The 22,595-nt window shown below is 37.5% G+C and overlaps 1 protein-coding gene and 1 pseudogene across 22 annotated transcripts in view; both read right to left on the bottom strand.

Annotated features, from left to right (window-relative positions):
• Positions 1-2,215: 2,215 nt before the first annotated feature.
• LOC112918401 (proline-rich protein 11 pseudogene) lies at positions 2,216-3,433 on the bottom strand (annotated as a pseudogene).
• A 2,264-nt stretch (positions 3,434-5,697) lies between these two features.
• WDR47 (WD repeat domain 47) overlaps positions 5,698-22,595 on the bottom strand; it is a 119,791-nt gene continuing 102,893 nt past the window's right edge. For all 22 annotated transcript variants that reach the window (XM_072754430.1, XM_072754428.1, XM_072754421.1 and 19 more), the window contains 6 exons: positions 21,403-21,560; positions 18,617-18,786; positions 17,993-18,163; positions 16,719-16,850; positions 9,882-10,100; positions 5,698-7,055 (listed from right to left, as the gene is read on the bottom strand). In XM_072754430.1, coding sequence (XP_072610531.1) covers positions 6,913-7,055; positions 9,882-10,100; positions 16,719-16,850; positions 17,993-18,163; positions 18,617-18,786; positions 21,403-21,560 — 993 coding nt within the window. In that variant the 3' untranslated portion in view covers positions 5,698-6,912. The remainder of the gene's footprint in view (positions 7,056-9,881; positions 10,101-16,718; positions 16,851-17,992; positions 18,164-18,616; positions 18,787-21,402; positions 21,561-22,595) is intronic.

Raw genomic sequence — 22,595 nt, 5'->3', positions numbered from 1 at the left:
CTCACACCTTGTGGCTCTTGTGAGTGATGCTGCCGTGAACCTGAATGTGCGGATCTCTTCAATCCCTGCACCTGAATGTGCGGATCTCTTCAATCCCTGCGTGCAGGTTTTTGGGGTATATATCCAGAAGTGGGATTGACAGGTCATATGGTACTTCTGTTTTTAATTTTTTGAAAACCACTATGCTGTGTCTACAGTGGCTGAAACTTTTGTTATAGAATTGGCAACGTTTATTGAAGCCATAGCATGTACAGGATTCTCAAATGGAAACAATATAAAACCTGCCATAAAAGTTAGTAAAAGATGCAAGGTAGACCACCTGTTAATACTGGTACAATGGCAATAACAGCTTTACAAGTATTTGTAGGATTTCTATAGCATCTTTTTTATCCTGTAGCATTTTTATGAACTATTATTCCATAAGAACCATCAAATCATCACATCATTTAAATTGAGACAGTACAATGTGGTTTATTAATATTTCAAACGCTGTAAGTGCCTCATAAAATGTTGTTACAAATACTTAAATGTTCTATTCTCAGTGATCATTCTCTTTGTTCTTATATAAATGTAGCTCCTGGGTTTTTAAAAACTAGAATCAGACATATTTCTTCATTATCTGTTTAATTTTCATTCATAAATGTGTTGTGAACATAAATATGGGTCTCATAAAGACAAAACATCGTCCCCAGGCCTGTTTTCCGGTCGGGTGACTTCCCACAACCCTATTTGGCCTCTCGAACAGTATTTATCTGTGGAAAAACAGGTATTTCTGGGAAGTTTCTAAAATATCTTTTTTAGCCTATGCTAACCAGGGGATATTTCAAGGATATCATAGAAGTAGCTGCTTCCTGTCAGGCTAGAAGTTCAGTGAGGACCTAAAACTCCTTGGTTCCCATCCATGAGGCTCTGCCATCCTTCCTGGAACTGCAGTGGAGGTCATCAGCATCAAAGCGAATCCTGCACCTTCAGTCACATGCACCCTAATGACAGTCCCCCTTCCACGTCAGTGATGGCGATCCTGGCTGAAGCTATAGGAGGGCCCACTGCTACATACATAGATCTGATTGACTGGGGACGCCCAGAAATACTTTGCAATTTTGCAAAGATCTAAGAGAGTTGCCAAATAAAATACAGAATGCCTAGTTAAATAAATTTTGATTTCAGATAAATACTGAATGTTTTTTTAGCATGACTATGTCCCATGCAATATTTGGGAGATACTTTGGGACAGAATAAAAAAAACCATTCATTGTTTGATGGGACATAGCTATACTTAAAAGTTATTTGTTATTTATCTGAAATACAAATTTGATTGAGGGTCATGCTAAACCTGGCCCCCCTGGACTGGCCGGGAAAAACAAAAATCCAAAGAGGAGTGTATTATTGCTGTTATTGAATCCACAGGCTGTTGAGGACAGGGAATTAGGTCTCACGGTGAATCGGCTATGGACTTCAGAGAATCCTTTGCGGCATTGTGGAAAATACAGGGTTCATGTGAAGTCCTCATGAAATATATTTAGCTGCATGAAAAAAATATTTATTTTGAGAGCGAGCAAATGAGTGTGGAGAGGGGCAGAGAGAGAGAATCTTTTAAGCAGACTCCCCACTGAGCATGGAGTCTGATGCGGAACTGAACCCCACAGTCCATGGGATCATGACCTGAGCTGAAACCAAGAGTCGGACACTTAACCAACTGAGCCACCCCCATGTCCCACCAGTTTATTAATGTCCTAGCTGCACCTATTGAGTACAAATTAGCTACCTAGTTAAATTTGAACAACCTCTCCAACCTAAGTTGGGTAATTCCAGGATAGACACCACTTTGGCGATTGCATTTTCCCATATATTCTCTTTTTGATCATGCAAACTAAAAAAATATCCAAATACTTAATACCACAGTATGAATGGGCTCCAAACATACTTTAATTCTTCAAATGGAATTATATATTAGGGGCAGCCCCGATGGCCCAGCGGTTTGGCGCTGCCTTCAGCCTGGGGTGTGATCCTGGATACCCGGGATTGAGTCCCACATCGGGCTCCCTGCGTGGAGCCTGCTTCTCCCTCTGCCTCTGTGTGTGTGTGTGTGTGTGTGTGTGTGTGTGTGTGTCTGTCATGAAGAAATACATAAAATCTTTAAAAAAAAAAGAATTATATATTAGGATAATTATTTATAAAGGCCTACTACATTAAAAAAAAAGTTGGGGTGATTTTATCTATCTTACAGACCATCACATGCAGTCAGGATAGGGTAGGTGTCAGTTTTGTTCAACAAATCTGCTTGTAGAAAGTGGCAGGGTTTGAGTTGGGCTTCTGGGGTGAGCATACTGAAATTTCTCCTCCAGGCCCAGGTCATTACTGGAGTCAGCTTAGCTCCTGTTTCCAAATTTTCTTTATCGGAAAGTGAGGTTCCACCTGTGCTCCTCTCTATAGTGACTTTTCTACGTAGTTTCTGCAGATCTATCTGGCTTTTTACCAGGAGTAATTAAGACATTTGTAAGTTGAGTTGGTAACACTTTGGAATTGGGTTTTAGGATAACACACTGCAGGTCAGAGACAGTTAACGAGTGGATGCTATGCTTTTGGTGATGGTACAAATTTCTTCAAAACCGTGTGTTCTGGGACCCCTGGGTGGCTCAGCGGTTGAGCGTCTGCCTTTGGCTCAGGGTGTTATCCTGGAGTCCTGGGATCGAGTCCCACATCAGGCTCCCTGCATGGAGCCTGCTTCTCCCTGTCTGTGTCTCTGCCTCTCTCTGTCTCTCATGAATAAATAAAATCTTTAAAAAAAAAAAAAAAAAAACGTGTATTCTTTTAGTTAGATCTTTAACTTGTCTGCATGGGTCCGTCTTTTTTTAATGATCCAGCCTGAAATGCTTTAGTACAATCAGGATTTCTGGGCAGCGAAGATGCTATAGGTGATGGAGGTACAGGCAGAGGCGGAGGGGGTGGCGGTAGGTGGAGGCAGTAATGGCTGAGGAGGAAGGTGAGTGGCTGGCTGTGGGAGGATGGGAGATGGTTTAGAACACAGGCAGGCACATTTGGAAGTTTCCCACTTATGTGACACATTTGGCCACAACTTGGACAGCATGAGTTTTCTGAGATGGTTTTCAATGCCTCCTGGAGTTTGCATAATTCACTTTCCAAAATGCAAAACTGTTTTAGACTGTGAAGTTCTTGGCGGCAATAATGGGATGGAAAGGTGATGTCTTTCAATATGCCTAAACTCTGGGCCGTGCAGTTCTGGCATCAGCTGTGTATAGATCACACTTTATTTGTCTTAAGTTTTTTTGTATCTTTGATATTGGGAAATTTGAAGTTCTGGTTTGATCTTAGCCAGCTTCTGGTAAGGAGTGTTATCTGTTGAAGGAATAGCTACTCTTTTTAGTGAGGGTGATGGAGGGGGAGGGGTAACTAGATTGAAGTGAGAGGCTTATTTTTTTTAATAATCTTTTCACTTTGGATTTCAGCTTTTTTCTTGTTTGAACTTGGGCATTATCGAAGTCTAAGAGCCTGGGGAGGGGATCCCTGGGTGGCGCAGCGGTTTGGCGCCTGCCTTTGACCCAGGGCATGATCCTGGAGACCTGGGATCGAGTCCCACATTGGGCTCCCGGTGCATGGAGCCTGCTTCTCCCTCTCCCTGTGTCTCTGCCTCTCTCTCTCTCACTGTGTGCCTATCATAAAAAAAAAAAAAAAAAAAAGAGCCTGGGGATTAGATGGAGTTAGGGTAGCGGCCTCTTTCTTGCCATAGTGGCTACGCCCTTTTATATTGCCACCAATAATACACAAGAGTTTCAATTTCTCCACATCCTTGCCAATACGTATTATCTTGTGTCTTTGATAACGGCCACCCTAGTGGGTGTGAGGTGGTATCTCACTGTGGTTTTTATTTTCATTTCCCAATTGATTAGTAGTGTTAAGCATCTTTTCATGTGCTTATTGGTCATTTGTCTATCTTCTTTGAAGAATTTTTTTTTAGACTTTATATATTTGAGAGAGACAGAGAGAGAATGAGGAGAGAGAAAGAGAGAATCTGAAGCAGACTGTACTGAACACAGAGCCCAATGCGGGGCTCGATCCCATAACGCAAGATCATGACCTGAGCCAAAACCGAGAGTTGGATGCTTAACTGACTGAGCCACCCAGGCGTCCTGGAGAAATGTTTCAAATACTTTGCCCATCTTTTAATTGGGTTGGTCTTTGGGTTGTTTTTGAGCTGTAATTCTTATATATTCTGGATATTAATCCTTTATCAGATATATGATTTGAAAATACTTTCTCCCATTTTGTGGGTTGCATTTTCTGTGTATTATATCCTTTGGCTTATTACAACTAAAAATATTTAAAAATACAGGCACGTGGGGGGCTCAGTGGTTGAGCATCTGCCTTTTGCTCAGGTCATGATCCCGGGGTTCTGGGATTGAGTCCCACATCAGGCTCCCCGCAGTGAGCTTGCTTCTCCCTCTGCCTATGTCTCTGCCTCTCTCTCTGTCTCTGATGAATAAATAAAATCTTAAAATTTGTTAAAAAATAAATTTTCAATCAGACCTCTGACACTTCTGTGGAAAGAAGCTAAGAATTTCTGCAACTCCTTATCCCTACTCTCCTTCTCCATACTCCCACTGAGAAGGGTTCAAAGAACATAGATACTTCAGTTCTCTTACCTTTTCATATGAACCTCCAAGAATCTATTAACCTCCATGGAGAAGACAGTATGGAGGCATGGGAAAAATAACATATGTAACCAGATATGTATTAAATTATGTAATATAGTGATTATATTTCTAGTGATTATTATCTAATGTACTCCAAAATGAATTCCATACCCCATATACAGGAGGATCTTAAAGTTCTCTCCTTGAAAGTGTAATAATTTTATGAACATTTTTTTTACCATGAAGTTGCACTGGTCTGTATCAAGAAATGCTTTTTCCTAGTTTTAAACTTAACACTAATGACCTGCTGTAATGTCTAGAATGTATGAAATTGAGCATGAAAGTAAACTGAAGAGACTGTGGCATACATTTAGCAGAATTTCCCTCTGCAAAGGTAGGAAAACTGTGTACCTACTGAATATATACAACTAATGGGATTTCTTTTTTTTTTCTTTTTTTTTTTTAATTTTTATTTATTTATGATAGTCACAGAGAGAGAGAGAGAGAGGCAGAGGCAGAGGGAGAAGCAGGCTCCATGCACCGGGAGCCCGATGTGGGATTCGATCCCGGGTCTCCAGGATCGCGCCCTGGGCCAAAGGCAGGCGCCAAACCGCTGCGCCACCCAGGGATCCCTCTTTTTTTTTTCTAAAGCACTCAGTTCAACATATTTTTAATCTAACTTACAATTTATATATTTTGCTGGGCTTTTTATTAATCAACTTTCACAATATATCCAGAATGGAAAGTCCCCCAGGTCCTGAATAAAAGAGACAAGAGACACACAAAAGTTAAGCAGTTGCCCAAGTAAGTTAGTAGAACAACTTTATTTTAGTAATCTCCACACCCAACATGGGGCTCGAGCTTACAACCCTGAGCTCAAGAGTCACACACTCCACCAACTGAGCCAGCAAGGTGCCCCAGTTGAACTTTAGAAAGAAATTTAAGAAATTAATTGTGGGATTCCCCCCCTGGACCACACCACCTGCAAGTAAACTGGAACAAAAAACATTCTAAATTGAAAGTCACAGACACTGAGGAACAGGAATACTTTCAGATGTCAAGAGGTCTTTATTGAAATAATAGCACAGTTACACTTCTAATACCCTTTCCACTTGTATACAATAGATTAAAAATGCTTGCTACACACAGTGCACACAGTTCAATAATTAGAACCAACTCAACTGCATTTAAAATAAATAGCCTATTTAATAATTTAAAGTAAAATTACTGTACAATATGAAAATAAAGATACATAAATGTTAGATCTACAATGCCATAGGAATAAAATCATTATTCTGCATTACACAAAACAGTGCAAGGAACAAATTCAAATAAGCTTTTGGAGTGCAAAGTTTAAATTTTTCCATTTTAAATTATCATGCAGACATAGCATTTCAAACCATGCTATAGTCTATGGCAACGTTTTTAATTTTTAAGAGGATAAATGCCAGCCAGTAAATTTACTGTACCATCAAATGTTGCATCACATAACGCTGCTGCTCTGCTTCTACAGTACAGTTTAGAAGGGAGGTATCTTGTTGCATTCAAAACATTGAAATTAACAAGTTTCTGAAGCAAACATATTTATTTACCTTTTAAGCCTGAAGCAAAATAATGTGACAAAATAGTAATTCTATCCCTGGGTTTAAGAAAAAAAGAAAACGCCAATACCACGTAATGAACTAAGAAGCAGTTTTCCATCCATCTTTAAATTCCATAATAATCCTTAGTGAAAATAACCATGTAATTTTTGAGAGACATAGAAAATTCTGACCTCTAGCTGACAAGTGGTATAATATCATGGGACTGTGAGAAAAGTAATTTCTGAACACCTATGTTTAATCTGTGTAGAACTTGGTTGCATTACATGTAATAATATGCTTAAAGTATAGTTCAATTTCAGTGTGTATATAAAACTGTTATTTAGGCAAAGACCAAGGAATGCATTTAATACTAAACCGTAAACACATCGTCCACCTTGACTTAGAGTGCACACTGACAACGTAAGAGCTCTTCTGCAGACTTTGGCAACAAGACTACATACAGCAGGTCACAGCAGCACGAGCTCACATGGAAGACTGAAACCACTGCAGAATAACACCACCCAACAGTTCCTATCAAAGGGATACACGTTAAGAAGGGGCCTCCTCGTGCTAAGCCACTTTTCCGATCAGCTATGTTCTTCAAAATTGTTAATTTTCACAACTCAGTAGTCTTAAGTCTCTGTGCTTTCACTGCATAGATTGACACAGGGTATACTCTATCCATTGTAAGTCCAGAGGGTTACAGTTCTGTCTGCAGAGGATGACAGGAAGGAAAGATCCTGGGTGTGCCACCTGCACTGAATCACTTTGTCCTTGTGCTCCCCCACCACCATGATAGGAAGTTGTTTCGTGAGATCTCCTAAATTAAAAAGAGAGACATTGATTTACAATACAAAATAAGCATATGCATAGATTTCAGACTTCCTGGTACCTGAAGGCATTACAGTATACCAAGTCCTAAACTACATTAATACATTTAAAGGTTTAAACAGGGAAAAATTATTAAATACCTAATTATGTCAGTAGTATTCAGTAAAATATACACAGCAACACTGACATAACTGCCACTGTCTCCTTGCAACTCTCTTAGCTTGACTTCTCAATGACTTTGGTGCCCCTGCACCCTGGTCTCCTTTGCTGGATTTCCCGTTTCCTTTACACCCACTTCCTATGAAATTGCATCTAGTACCATGGTATCATGGCCATTTGTATACTTATGACTCACACATTTCACCCCTAACCTTGACTTCTCACCTGAGCTCCAGACCACTGTCCAAATAGCTATTCGACATCTCACTTGACTGCCTGATAGTCATCCTAATTTGTTTAAACCAAACTCTTGACTTGCTTGCCCAAACCTGCTCCTCTTCTTCCTCCTATGTATCTTAATTAATGACACCATCTGGTTCCTCATGCCAAAAACCTAGGAGTCAGCACTCCCCTCACTCCCTAAATTTAAACTAAACATATAAAAATATATCCCAAGTTCAGTCACTTCTTATCACCCCACATCTACCACTCTAATCCAAGCTACCATCATTCCTCACCTGAACTGTTCCAATAGCCTCCTCACTGATATTTACACTCATAATCCATTCTCCCTACATAACTCGAAATTATCTTTTAAACAGATACCAATAGGTATCAGATTACTCCCTATTTTGAATATTCCAAAGGATTCCCATTATGCTTTTTATAAATGTCTACAAAACCCTGCCGCTAGTTTCTTCTGTCTTTCCCTTCCTTAGTTCTCTAAGTCCCAGCCACATTAGCTTCTTGCAGTGTCATGACCATGCTGAATTCACTCCTGCCTCAGCACCTTTCCACTCGCTATGGTCTCCTCCTGGGGTCCTAACCTACCTTGTGCCTTCTCATCACTCAAGTCTCTGCACAAATGGCACTTCCCTAGAGAGACCATCTCAAGCCTGCCTAAAATAGCCTTCCCCACCCACACAGTCACTCTCTCACACCTTGCTGATTTTTTAATAGCATTTACCAATACTTGAAGTTACACCATTTATTGGTTTACTTTTTATTTACCTCCACAATGTAAGCTCAATCAAGGAGGAAGTTACCTGTCTTATTCATCTCTCTGTCACTAGTTGATACAAAATAAATATTTGCTTACTAACTTATTAAAAATAAAACTAGATGAAGAAATAATTATACAGATTATACACTAAGTTTTTAAAAGTAGAAGCAAATAGTACATAATGCATATTTTAACATCTATCATCATTAAACTCAAAATGATTCAGTGTATTAAATGTTGATTCTTTCAAATATTTTAGAAATACTTAACAAAATAACCTACTCACTTGATTTAACTATTTGCTATAATTCACATCAATACGGTACTAGTAATTTGTTCAGTAAATACTATAAAACTAAAATTTGAAAATGTTATAAAGTTGATTACACCAGATTAACAACAACAAAAAGATCCAAATAGCCATAAAAATCCTAGAAGAGAGCACAGGCAGTAATTTCTCTGACATTAGCAGTAGCAACATTTTTCTAGATATGTCTTCTAAGGCAAAGCAAACGAAAACAAAAACAAACTATTGGGAACTACAACAAAATAAAAAGCTTCTGCACAGAATAAGAAACAAACAAAAAAAAAACACAACCTATGGAATGGGAGATGATATTTGCAAATGACATATGTGATAAAGGGTCAGAATCCAAAATACCTAAAGAAGTTATACAACTGAACACTAAAAAAACAACCCTTTTAAAAGTGGGCAGATGACATGAACTGACATGCCTCCAAAGAAGACATTCAGACAGCCAACAAACACATGAAAAGATGCTCAACATCACCCGGCATCAGGGAAATACAAATCAAAACCTTAATGAGATATTACCTCATACCTGTCAGAATGGTAAATTAAAAACACAAGAAACAACAAGTGTTGGTGGGGATTTGGAGAAAAAAGAAAGGAACCATCGTGCACTGTTAGTGGGAACACAAACTGGTACAGCCACTGTGGAAAACAGTATGGAGGTTCCCCAAAAAATTAAAAATAAAACTACCATATGATCCAGTAATTCCATTATTGGGTATTTACCCAAAGAATACAAAAACAATAATTCAAAAATATATATATGCACCCTTATTTTTATTGTAGCATTATTTACAATAGCCATGATATGGAAGCAACCCAAATACCAATCAACAGATGAATAGATACATAAGATGTGGTATAGACACACTTACACAACGGAATATTACTCAGCCAGGAAAAAGAATGAAATCTTGCCATTTGCAACAACATGGATGGAGGGTATAATGCTAAGTGAAATCAGTCAGGGAAATACAAATACCATATGATTTCACTTATTGTGGAATTTAAGAAATAAAACAAAGAAAAAAAGAGAAATGAAAAACCAGACTCTTAGTTGTAGAGAACAAACTGATGGTTACCAGAGGGAAGATAGGTGGGTGGATGGGTGAAATAGATGAAGGAGATTAAGAGTACAACTATCTTGAAGAGCACCAGTTAATGTACAGAATTTTTGAATCATTATACTGTATACCTCAAACTAATACAACACTGTACGTTAATTATACTGAAATTTCAAAAATAAAGTTTTAAAAAAGTTGTATGTAGGTTTAAAAAAGAGAGAGAGAGATCTGAAATAGGAGAGACTACAAACATGGAAAGAGGTCAATCTCCCTCACCTTGTAGGTCTGTCACCTTTATTTTCATATCATAGGATCCTGTCAGCAGGTAGTGAGCTCCAGGAGAGAATCGAACAGAGCGAACATCACTGGAATGAGGGTGATAACTTTGTACCATTCTTCCTCCTCTTATGTCATATAACATGCAGCTAGAATCTTCTTGTCCTGTGGCTAAGAGACGGCCACTGGGATCGACAGCTACAGAGGCCACTGCACTACCTGTATAGAAGAAAGAATACAAGTTTCATATGGAAAAATCAATATAGCTATGATTATGAACATAATCAACAGCTAATTTTGTTCATTATGTTCACTGAACCATACAGGAAAAAATTAATGTACCCTATCAAAACTGTTAAGGAAAAGTCCAACTTACAATTCAACCAATAACAATTGCATCCTTTTTTAGAGACAAAGTATGAAGCAAAATCCTGTGAGAAATGAGAAAGTCCGTTTTTTGGTCACTTGAGGAACTCTCTGGAACACCGTTACTTATAGTACAATAGTGCAACAGATGAGCTACTTTTCCTAAGGCAGTGCTATCACTGCTGGGTAAGTATCCAGAATACTCCCATAACCAGCTTAAAGTCTAGTTAGGGGAACAAGAAATTAAAATAATAAAATACGTTTTAGGACACAGTGTAGGAAATGTATTTAGGCAACACACCAATAACAGCCAGTAGAAATCAGATGAAAATAAATGCCGAGTCCACATGGTGCAGCCCTAAATCTAGACCGTACATTTTCAAATGAGCGCAATAATGCCCCCCACCCAGGGAATGCAAAATGGTTCCCAGGAGATTAAAAAAAAAAACTTAAATATTAACAATAGTTTGTAGCCCTCCAAAGATGAACTACTCCACCCAACAAAATCTATTCCTAGTATTTAATTTCTCTGGTTAGGAAAAAATTTAATTTTGCTTTTCTCTTTGCGTGGGGGTAGGATGTTTGCAATAATGAAAATAAAATTGAAGAGCACTGCTCTGGGCATGGTAAAGAGTCTGCACTTTAAAAAAAAAAAAAAAAGATTTTATTTATTTATTCATGAGAGACAGAGAGACAGAGACATAGGCAGAGGAAGAAGCAGGTTCCGTGTAGGGAGCTTGATGCAGGACTCGATCCCGAGACTCCAGGATCATGCTCCGGGCAGAAGGCAGGTGCTAATAAACTGCTGAGCCACCCAGGTGTTCCTCTTTAAACCATGCTATACATTAACTTTGGCGACAATGCTAACTAAACTTTATCAATGATAATATACTCAAATATAAAAACAGAATTAAACATGTGTGCGGACTCCAGAATCAAGTTTGCTAGAACGAATCATATCTGGTTTGAATCAAAGTACAGAAAAAGATCCATGTAGAAACTAAAAAAAAAACAATAGAACAGATCAAACTGGGAGCTAGTTCTTTGAAAAAAATGAGTAAAAGCGATTAACTTCTAGCCAGCTTTATCAAGGAAAAAAAAAAGAAAAAAGGAGTCAAATAAATAAAATCACAAATAAGAAAGGAGAAATAATAACCAACACTACAGAAATGCAAACAATTTTAAGAGAATATTATGAAAGACTATATGCCAACAATTGGACAACCTAGAAGAAATGGACAAATTTCTAGAAATGTAAACTACCAGAAAAGGAACAGGAAAAAATAGAAAATTTGAACAGACCAATAACCAGCAAAGAAAGTGAATCAGTAATCAAAAAACTCCCAACAAACAAAAGTCCAGGACCAGATAACTCCACAGGAGAACTCTATTTATTTACTTACTTAATGAAAGAATAAGTTAGGTTTTTTTTTCTTCTTCAAATTGTTATTTAAATTCCAGTTAGTTAACATACAGTGTACATTAGTTTCAACTACAGAATCTAGTGATTCATCACTTACCCATAACACCCTATGCTCATGACAAGTGCCCTCCTTAGTACCAATCACTCCTTTAGCCCATCCCTGCACCCACCTCCCATCTCGTAACCCTAAGTCTGTTCTCTATAGTTAAGAGTCTGTTCCTGGGTTTGCCTCTCTTTTTTTTTTTTTTACACCTATGTTCATCTATTTTGTTTCTTAAATTTCTTATATGAGTGGATTTATATGGTATTTATTCTTCTCTGACTACTTATTTCACTTAGCATAATATTCTCTAGTTCCATCCACATTGTTGCAAATGGCAAGATTTCATTTTTTTATGGCTGAATAATATGCCATTGTATATATGTACATCTTGTTTATCCATTCAGTCAATGGACATTTGGGTTCTTTCCATATTTTGACTATTGTTGATAGTTCTGCTATAAGCACTGGGGTGCATGTATCCCTTTGAATCCATATTTTTGTATCCTTTGGGTAAATACCTAGCAGTGCAACATTTAAAGAAGAGTTAGGACCTATTCTCAAACTATTCCAAAAAACAGAAAAAGGAAGGGAAAACTTCCAAAAATTCATTCTATGAGGCCAGCATTATCCTGATACTAAAACCAGACAGACACCACTAAAAAAGAGAACTACAGGCCAATATCCCTGATGAACAGAGATGCAAAAGTCCTCAACAAAATACTAGCAAACTGAATCCAATACATCAAAAAAATCATTCACCACAACCAAGTGGGTTTTATTCCTGGGTTGCAAGTGTGGTTCAATTTTCATAAATCCATTTGATGTGATACACTGTATCAATAAGAGAAAGGAGAAGAACCATAATATGATCATTTCAATGGACACAGAAAAAGCATCTGACAAAGTGCAACACCCATTCATGATAAAAACCCTCAACAAAGTAGGTTTAGAAAGAACATACTTCAACATAATAAGGGCCATTTATGAAAAATCTACAGCTAACATCATCCTTAGTGGGGAAAAACTGAGAGGTTTTCCTCTAAGGTCAGGAACAAGGCAAGGATGTTCACTCTTACCACTTACCACTTTTATTCAACATAGTACTGGAAGTCCTATCCATAGCAGTCAGACAACAGAAAGAAATAAAAGACATCCAAATCATTAAGGAAGACATAAAACTTTCACTATTTGCAGATGATTATATATACATCTACCTATATATAGGTATCTATCTATATACCTATATAGATACCTATATATCTATATACCTATATAGATACCTATCTATCTATATAAAAGATATAGATTTTTTTTTAAAAACTCCAAAAACCTGCTAGAACTAATAAACAGATTTATTTAAGTCACAGGATACAAAGTCAATGTACAGAAATCTGTTCCATTTCTATACACCAATGATGAAGCAGCAGAAAGAGAAATTAAACCTACCAAAGAGGTGAAAGATCTGTGCTCTGAAAACTAAAAACACTGATAAAAAAAACTGAAGAGGACACAAAGAAATGGAAAGACATTCCATGCTTAAGGACTGGAAGGACAAATATTGTTTGTTTGTTTGTTTTTAAAGATTTATTTATTCATTCAGAGAGAGCGAAGAGAGAGGCAGAGACACAGGCAGAGGGAGAAGCAAGCTCCACGCAGGAAGCCCGATGTGGGACTCGATCCTGGGTCTCCAGGATCACACCCCAGGCTGCAGGCGGCGCTAAACGGCTGCGCCACCGGGGATGCCGGAAGGACAAATATTGTTAAAAATGTTAAAGTGTCTGCACCACCCAAAGCAATCTACACTTTAATGTAATCACTATCAAAATACCAACAGCACTTTTCACAGAACTTAAAAAAATTTTCTAATATTTGTATGAAATCACAAAAGACCCCAAACTGCCAGAGCAACCTTGAAAAAGGAAAGCAAAGCTGGAGGTATCACAATTCTGGGCTTCAGGTTATGTAACAAAGCTGTAGTCAGCAAACAGTATGGTACTGGCACAAAAACAAGCACACAGATAACAGAACAGAACCCACAACTACAAGGTCAATTAATCTTTGACAAAACAGGAAAGAATATCCAATGGGAAAAAGACAGTATATCCTCAACAAATGGTGTTGGGAAAACTGGACAGCAACAGGCAAAAGAATGAAATTGGACCAGTTTCTTATGCCATACAGAAAAATAAATTGAAAATGGATTAAAGATGGGCAGCCCCGGTGGCGCAGCAGTTTAGCGCCGCCTGCAGCCCAGGGTGTGATGTGGAGACCCTGGATTGAGTCCGACTTCGGGTTCTTTGCATGGAGCCTGCTTCTCCCTTTGCCTGTGTCTCTGCCTCTCTCTCTCTCTCTGCATCGCTATGAATAAATAAATAAAATCTTAAAAAAAAAAAAAAAAGAAAATGGATTAAAGACCTAAATGTGATACCATAAAAATCCTAGAAGAGAACACAGGCAGTAACTTCTTTGACATTGGCCAAAGCAACTTTTTTCTAGACAGGTCTCCTGAAGCAAGGGAAACCGAAGTAAAAATAAACTACTGAGACTTTATCAAAATAAAAAGCATCTGCACAGTGAAGCAAACAATCACAGAACTAAAAGGCAACCCACAGGATAGGAGAAGATATTTGCAAATGACATATCTGATAAAGGATTAGTATCCAAAATATATAAAGTACTTACACAACTCAAAATTAAAAAACCAGATAATCCGATTAAAAATGGACAGAGACATGAATAGACATTTCTCTAAATAAGTCACACAGAGGCTAAAAGATAAATGATAAGATGTTCATCATCACTTACCATCAGAGAAATGTAAATAATGAGATATCACCTCACACCTGTCAGAGTGGCTAAAATCAACAACACAAGAAACAAATGTTGGCAAGGAGAAGCCTCTTCCACTGTTGGTGAGAATGCAAACTAGTGCAGCCACTCTAGAAAACAGTATGGAGGTTCCTCAAAAAGTTAAAGATAGAACTACCTTACAATGCGGCAATTGCACTACTAGGTATTTACCCAAAGAATACAAAAACACTAATTCAAAAGGATATATGCATATAAAATATATTTATAGCAGCATTATTTACAATAGCCAAATTACGGAAGTAGCCCATTGGACTTCCAGTTATGGAAGATGTCCACTAATTGATGAATGGATATAAAAAATGTGGGCTGTGTGTACATAAATGTAATGAAATATTATTCAACCATAAGACAGAATGAAATCTTAGCTTTTGCAATGACATGGATGGAGCTAGAGAGTATAATGCTGAGTGAAATAAGTCAGAAAAAGACAAATACCACATGATTTTCACTCATATGTGGAATTTAAGAAACAAAATGAACACAGAGAATAAAAAGAGAGACAAATCAAGAAACACACTCTTAATTAGAGAGAGCAAACTGATGGTTACCAGAGGGGAGGCAGGTAGGGGAGACAGGTTAAATAGGTGACAAGGATTAAGGAATGCACTTGTTATGATGAGCACTGAGTGATGTATGTAAGTGCTGAATCACCCTACTGTACACCTGAAACTAACATAACACTGCATGTTAACTGACTGGAATTAAAATAAAAACTTAAACGAAAATAAAAACCCAGAGCACTGAGTGAGCCTCAAATGAAACACTCAGCAATATTCACTGAGTTAACGCCAGTCCCCAGTAAGCTGTATATTGTGTGGCGCTAATTCAATGGCACCTCTAGTCATAGTTAAAGTTTTATTAAAATAGTAAGTAAAATATTCCTAAAAAAAAAAAAAAAGAGGCCATGAAAGTCAAGAGAATAAACAAAGCATCAAAATAAAACAAAACCATCACCAAAAAGCAGGAATAAAAGACAGGTGTTTCACTTGGAAGAGTGCCATAGAATTGCTATTAAAACTACAAAGGAAAAAACAAACAAAAAACTACAAAGGCAGAAAAAGGACCCTAAAATAAAGACAATAGTAGAATACTGCATCACTCTCAGATACCAACATCTGTGCTACAACACAAAAAGCAGTACCCTCAGTTTACACGGAACAATCCAGGTGTATACTGTTAGGTTTAAAATGTGAGGCATGTATTATAACTACCATTTCTGTGTGCATGTGTATGTATATTTCAAGACAACAGATGAGCAGCCCGCATGGCTCAGCGGTTTAGTGCTGCTTTCCGCCCAGGGCACGATCCTGGAGACCCAGGATCGAGTCCCGCATCAGGCTCCCTGCATAGAGCCTGTTTCTCCCTCTGTGTCTCTGCCTCTCTCTCTCTCTCTCTCTCTCTGTCTCTCATGAATAAATAAATAAAATCTTTAAAAAATAATAATAACAAATAAAGACAACAGATTATGATATATACAAACTTCTTGATTATACTAACAAATTTTGTATAGAAGAATAAATAAGAAACTCATCCCTTAGGGAAAGACACCAAAGAATAGGAGTGACTACAAAGAAATTGACTTTGTTCAATTTCAGTTTCTCTGCTGCATATTTATTTAAAAAAAATTTTTTTTAAGGTAGGAGGGTTTTTTTTTTAAGATTTTATTTATTTATTCATGAGAGACACAGAGAGGAAGAGAGGCAGAGACAGAAGCAGAGGGAGAAGCAGGGGGAGAAGCAGCCCCCCGCGCCCAAGGAGCCCGATGCGGGACTCAATCCCGAATCCCAGGATCATGCCCTGAGCCAAAGGCAGACACTCAACCACTGAGCCACCCAGGTGTCCCTAAAGGTATAAATTCTAAAACAGCCCTGCCAACGTAATAATTAGGGCATGATACTTAATCTCCCTGGGCCTCAGTTTCCTAAGCTGAATTTTATTTTTACAAAGAAAGTAACAGATGAAAAGTATTTTGAAAGAATTTAAGATAATCAATAAAATACCACACATTTATTTTACTATTTGTTCCTGTTGTTTTTTTTTTTTTTTAACATATGTGTTGCAGGGGAGAGGAAGTAAGTGCATTTTATAAAGTTTCTTTCTCACATAAATTCATTTAAATTCCAGAAAAACCTACCAGTTCCATGGAATGTTGTCCCAACAACACGAACACAGCTTGGTACTCGAAGATCCCAAAATCTAACAGTCTTATCTTGGGAACCAGATGCAATCATCCAGCCACTCCAGGTATAAAGTGCTAAAATATGCCCTATAAAAGATCATATACTCAGTTATTACTGTGGAACAGTGCTCTTCCTAAACACATTCAAAGCTAGGTACTCCTTACATGTGATGATCTGGTTAATCAAGTATACTAGCTGGTAGAGATTTTCCACATATATCAAATACATCGGCAATTTTCAAAAAACTAAAATTCAGTAAAATGCACAATGTGAAAACCATACTATAACAATCTTTTTTGTGATTCAGTATTTCAGGATATCGTAATTAGTACTGAAAAAAAATATTATCATTTGAAATCATAGCAAATGATGGCAAAGCACTGGATCTGGGGTTAGAACAGTGGCTTTGCAAGAGACAGACTGAGGTTGTATCTCAGTTCTGCCATGTTTAGCTATAAGATACTGGCCAAGCCTTACCTTTTCAAATTTCATTTCATGTGTAAGATACAGATAAAACTTTATGCCTTAAAAGGTTGTAGTGAGGATTAAATTAAGGAATTATGTGTATAAGCAAAGGATTTAGCATAGCAGGGAAATGTTATTTATCATTACTATGTTGTACCCAAGTTTGTCCCAATTTAAATTTTTAATTTTTTTTATTTTTTATTTTTAAAAATTTTTTATTTATTTATGATAGTCACAGAGAGAGAGAGAGAGAGAGAGGCAGAGACACAGGCAGAGGGAGAAGCAGGCTCCATGCACCGGGAGCCTGACATGGGATTCGATCCCAGGTCTCCAGGATCGCACCCTGGGCCAAAGGCAGGCGCCAAACCGCTGTGCCACCCAGGGATCCCCCAATTTAAATTTTTAAAATAAAAATTTCCTGTCTTGAAGAAGTCCCTTTTTTTTTTTATTTACATTTTATTTATTTATTCATGAGAAACACAGAGATAGAGATAGAGAGAGACAGAGAGAGAGAGAGAGAGAGTGCACGCACGCAAGAGCAGCAGAGGGAGAAGCAGGCTCCATGCAGGGAGCCAGACGCAGGACTCGATCCCAGGTCTCCAGGATCAGGCCCTGGGCTGAAGGCAGCACTAAACCGCTGAGCCACCTGGGCTGCCTGAAGAAGTCCCTTTTGATAAAATATACCCCATTACTGAAAATGCAGTGGTGGGGGGGAAGCACAGGCTGAACAAAAAGATAAGTAGCATCTGGGACTATTGCATACCTGTATGTCCACTCAGAGCATGCAGGCCCTGTCCTCTTTGACAATCAGTTGTATAAATGTTACAATCCCCTGCTCCAGCACTTATCAAAATGGCTCCACCACTTTCTGGGCCTTCCATAAATGCCAAGTCTCTAATTGTCCCATCATGCATACTAAATTCCAGATCCGGTCCTGAAACAACAATAAGAATTAAAAAAAAAGATGCTGCTCAACTTACTGTGATAATTTGAGATTGCCAAACTGTCTCAAAACTAAGCAAGAATAATGGAAGAGATGTGGTTTACATTTTCATTTAGGGATTAATACTATAATCAATCTCACTTTACTGAGCAAAGAACTTTAAGAAATCAAAATACTGATTCAGTTATCATCATCCCTAAAACAAAGCTATGGAGTTACCTTCTCTTTTATCCCAAAGAAAATGAAAGAGAAGACAGGTACTCTCTGGAACATATTCATTAATGCATTGCTGGTAGTTGAATGCAACTAAGCAATTATAATATAAAAAACTCTTAAGACTATATTCTTAGATTAAATTGAAAGTAATACAGAGACATATCAAAGATACAACATAGAACATTAAGAATACATTGGTTAGCCACTGCTTACATACTTGGGACCTACCTGTTGCATTACAAGTCTCTGCATTGAAGGGCAACACTTTGACATATTTGTCATTTGATCCTGTTGCTAATAGCTGTCCACAAGGACTCCAGGCCACACAGTAAATGGATCCTTTATGATGTTTATTCCTTTTAAAACGTACCACTGGCTGCTTAGGGATGTCACATGCACTAAAAAGAAAAATTACAGAAAGACATTTCAATTTCTTGCGTGCTTAAAATAATGAAGTTCTGTATTATAGTTGTTCTTGAGGGAGGGAACAAAAAAGTATCAGACAACATGTCAATAATAATTAATAATTCATGGAAAGAATTTAAAGCATATTTAAAACCCAAAAGTAGGGCACATAGGTGGCTCAGTTAGTTAAGCATCTGCCTTCAGCTCAGGTCATGATCCCAGGGTCCTAGGATTGAGCCTCACATCAGGCTCTGTGTTGACACTGCTTCTTCTTCTCCTTTTCCCTCTCCCACTCCCCCTGCTTGTGTCTCTCTCTGTCAAATAAATAAATAAAAATCTTTAAAATCTTTAAATCTGGGATCCCCGGGCGGCTCAGCAGTTTGGTGCCTGCCTTTGGCCCAGGGCGTGATCCTGGGATCAAGTCCTGTATCGGACTCCCTGCGTGGAGCCTGCTTCTCCCTCTGCCTGTGTCTCTGCCTCTCTCTCTCTCTGTGTGTGTCCCTCATGAGTGAATAAATAAATCACAAATAAATAAATATAAATAAATTCTTTTAAAAAATAAACTTTAAAAATCCAGAAGTAAAATTATGAACTATTATTAGACTAACCTCTTATTTCAGATCACATAGCAAACAAGACTTTTTTTTTTTAAGATTTTATTTATCTGTTTGACAGAGAGAGAAAATGAGCACACAAGCAGGAGGAGCATCAGGGAGAGGGAGAGGAAAAAGCAGGGTCCCCATGAAGCAGGGAGCCCAATGCAGGGCTTGATCCCAGGACCCTGGATCATGACCTGAGCCAAAGGCAGATGCTTAACTGGCTAAGCCACCCAGGCACCTCAAAATTATTTTTTTAAGAAGTCTCCATTTCAAAAAAAAAAAAAAAAAAAAAAAAAAGAAGAAGTCTCCATTTCACATATTTTTCCTGGATTTTAACTCAGAAATCTAGAAGAATGAAAAAAGAGCTTCTAATCCTTCCAAATTCAAAAAGTTCAAAAAAACATTTATTAAATACGTAAGATGAGCAACTAATTAGGGCTGAGGGAAGGCAAGAGATGAATAAAAAATAAGAGGCAAGAATTCTTTCTAGAGTTTAAAATCTGGCAAGGGTTGATATTGTGACTATCCGCATACAATAAGGCAGGTAGGTATAAATGTTCTGGGTCCAGTACAAAGTACTTAGGCCTTAACAGACAGGGATAATTTTTACAGTATTCTGATGATGCCAGAAGAATAGTTCTAGTGAAGATAAAATATTGTAGGGAAAGTGCCAGCTGAATGTGCAGTACAGGAAACAGACTGTGGGGTAGCAGGAAGAAGCCCAGGGCTTCCAGAATGGAAACTAAGCAGATGGACACCATAGTAGGTGAAGAGCTCCAGGCATGGCTGTAGAAGGTCCTGAATGCCATGTTCCTCAGGAGTTTGGCCTTCAGTGGAGTCAAATATTGGTTTAATAGAGTAATAGTATCTTATCTGCATCTTAAAACACAGACTAATATTAGGGTACTAAAAATTTTATTAGGTATCATGGTAACACCAGATCTATATAAGAAAATGTATACGTTTTTGGAGATTCATCCTAAATGGTGAAATAATATATCTAGGATTTATATCTAGGAAATACTTTAGCAAACAAAAAGATGAAGCAAATATGACAAAAATCTTGACAATTACTGCATTTCAGCATACTAATCTCTATTTTTGTACACGTTCAAAAAGTTTCATAATTAAAAACAGAAAAACTGATTAATTGCCAATACCTAGAAGGTGCTTAATATTCATCTAGAAAATAGATCAAAAGATTCCCTTTTCAGTTGCCTATTTAATTCATGGCCTAATCAAAACATTTTATGACAAAAATTTATAAAATTAACCTGTGGGCGACCACAGACTAGCTGGAGTAACTGAACCAAACCAGGCCCGGAGTTGCGTCCCTCATTCACTCAAAAGGGTCGGGAGCCTAAAGGGTGAATAGTTGGTTGATGATTGAGAAAGGGCTTGAGCAATGGTTCTCAGGGCTTGCTTGTACGTGATCACCCACATAACACAACAGATACAACTTATTCTGGCCTGGTCATAAATGTAAATAAGGGTCTGTGCTGTCCTTGCTGGTCTGTTTACCATATCTATATTCCTTTGAAGTATACACATCTGGAGCAACAAGCTTATCTATTTACCAAGGTCTTCTGGCACCCGTGAGTCTGTCTTGCATGCTGAGAAAGGGAAACTTTGTGGAGGGTTTCACAAACATGCTAAAAATAGACACCTTCTTAGCTTTGTTTTACTCATACTATAAAATGTTGTAAAACCTTGAATAAAGCTGATGCTACTTGGACATCATCCACTGTGTCCCTCCTGTCCCCATCTCTTTACTTTTATTTTCCTCATCCCCTTATCCTCAGGACCCTAATCGTGTTGCCACAGCGCGCGCAACATTAACCAATGATTCTTAAGTATATTTCTTAAGCACTGAAAATAAAAGTTTAAAAGCTTCATAAAAAGAAAAGAAATAAAAATGAAACACTACTGAATGGCAATCCTGAAAAAGGAACCAATATAGCTAAATTAAAAACTAAAGCAAGAATGACAGTACAAACCATCTATCCTTACCTTGGATCAATTACTTCTGGATAGGCACATACTCTCAGAGTTTTTGAATTTGAACCTACAGCATATAAGCCACCACCTGGATGAAAAGCTACTGCTCTAACAGCTTGTGTGTCTTCTAGGGTATTAATACAAACAAATTGCTTTTTTGATTTGTCATCCTGTAGAAAGAATAAATATAAAAGTCATCCTATGAAAAAAATGAATTTGAAAAAATTCATCTTTAGCCCATTTTAAACTCATTTTAACTCTATTATTCACTTTACATTCACTATCTACAATCACATATGCTTTTAAATGGCAAATTCAAGTTAACCCAGTTTTTCTACTTTTTTGCTGCCCATTGCTAAACTAAGTTCAGAGAACTCATAAATGTTCACATTTTTCTTTGCTTACTATGACAAAACATAAGAATATGCATTCTCATATTTATCTTTAACTATCAAGAAAAAAATAGCTCACATATATAATTCTTATAAAATTAACAGAATGTCATTTGTGTTTCTAAAAGTAGGAAGAAAAGACTATAACCCAACCCACTTGGGTGGGGGGATAGTTTACCATTATCTCCAAAAAATAGCTCACATATATAATTCTTATAAAATTAACAGAATGTCATTTGTGTTTCTAAAAGTAGGAAGAAAAGACTATAACTCAACCCACTTAGGTGGGGGAGGGGGGATAGTTTACCATTACCGTGAATACTTTAATATTTCAAACTGAAATTGTAAAATACCCTTTTAAAATTGTAAAAGTGATTTTAATCAGACCATTTAATTTAAATCTCATTTTTATTTTAAACTGTCAACCTGTCTGTCCTATTCTGAAAAAGGCAAGTCGAAGAAGTTCTATATAAACACTTTTGTGACTCTTGCTATTAGAATCTATTGGAAACTACTATGCTACCATGACAATGGACTGGACCTGGAACAGGGACCTCAAGACTTGGTGTGGTCAATAGATCTAACCAAATCCTGCCTTTGGGAAGTATGAGTGTCAAGTACACACACAAAGGCAAATGACTTCAGCTCTAGGACCCACAGTGACTACATCAATGAAGAGATTATGCCTCTCCCTACACAAACTTTTATGTATTCATACAATAAATACATCCTCATGGGGGAATTGGGGGGAAATCTGATACATCATACTATGTCTAATTTATGTAACTGAATTCTTATTCATTTGAAATTATT

This window comes from Vulpes vulpes, chromosome 3 (assembly GCF_048418805.1).
Source record: "Vulpes vulpes isolate BD-2025 chromosome 3, VulVul3, whole genome shotgun sequence".
In the NCBI taxonomy this organism is placed as follows: Eukaryota; Metazoa; Chordata; class Mammalia; order Carnivora; family Canidae; genus Vulpes; species Vulpes vulpes.
This window is presented reverse-complemented; position numbering and strand designations above follow the sequence as displayed.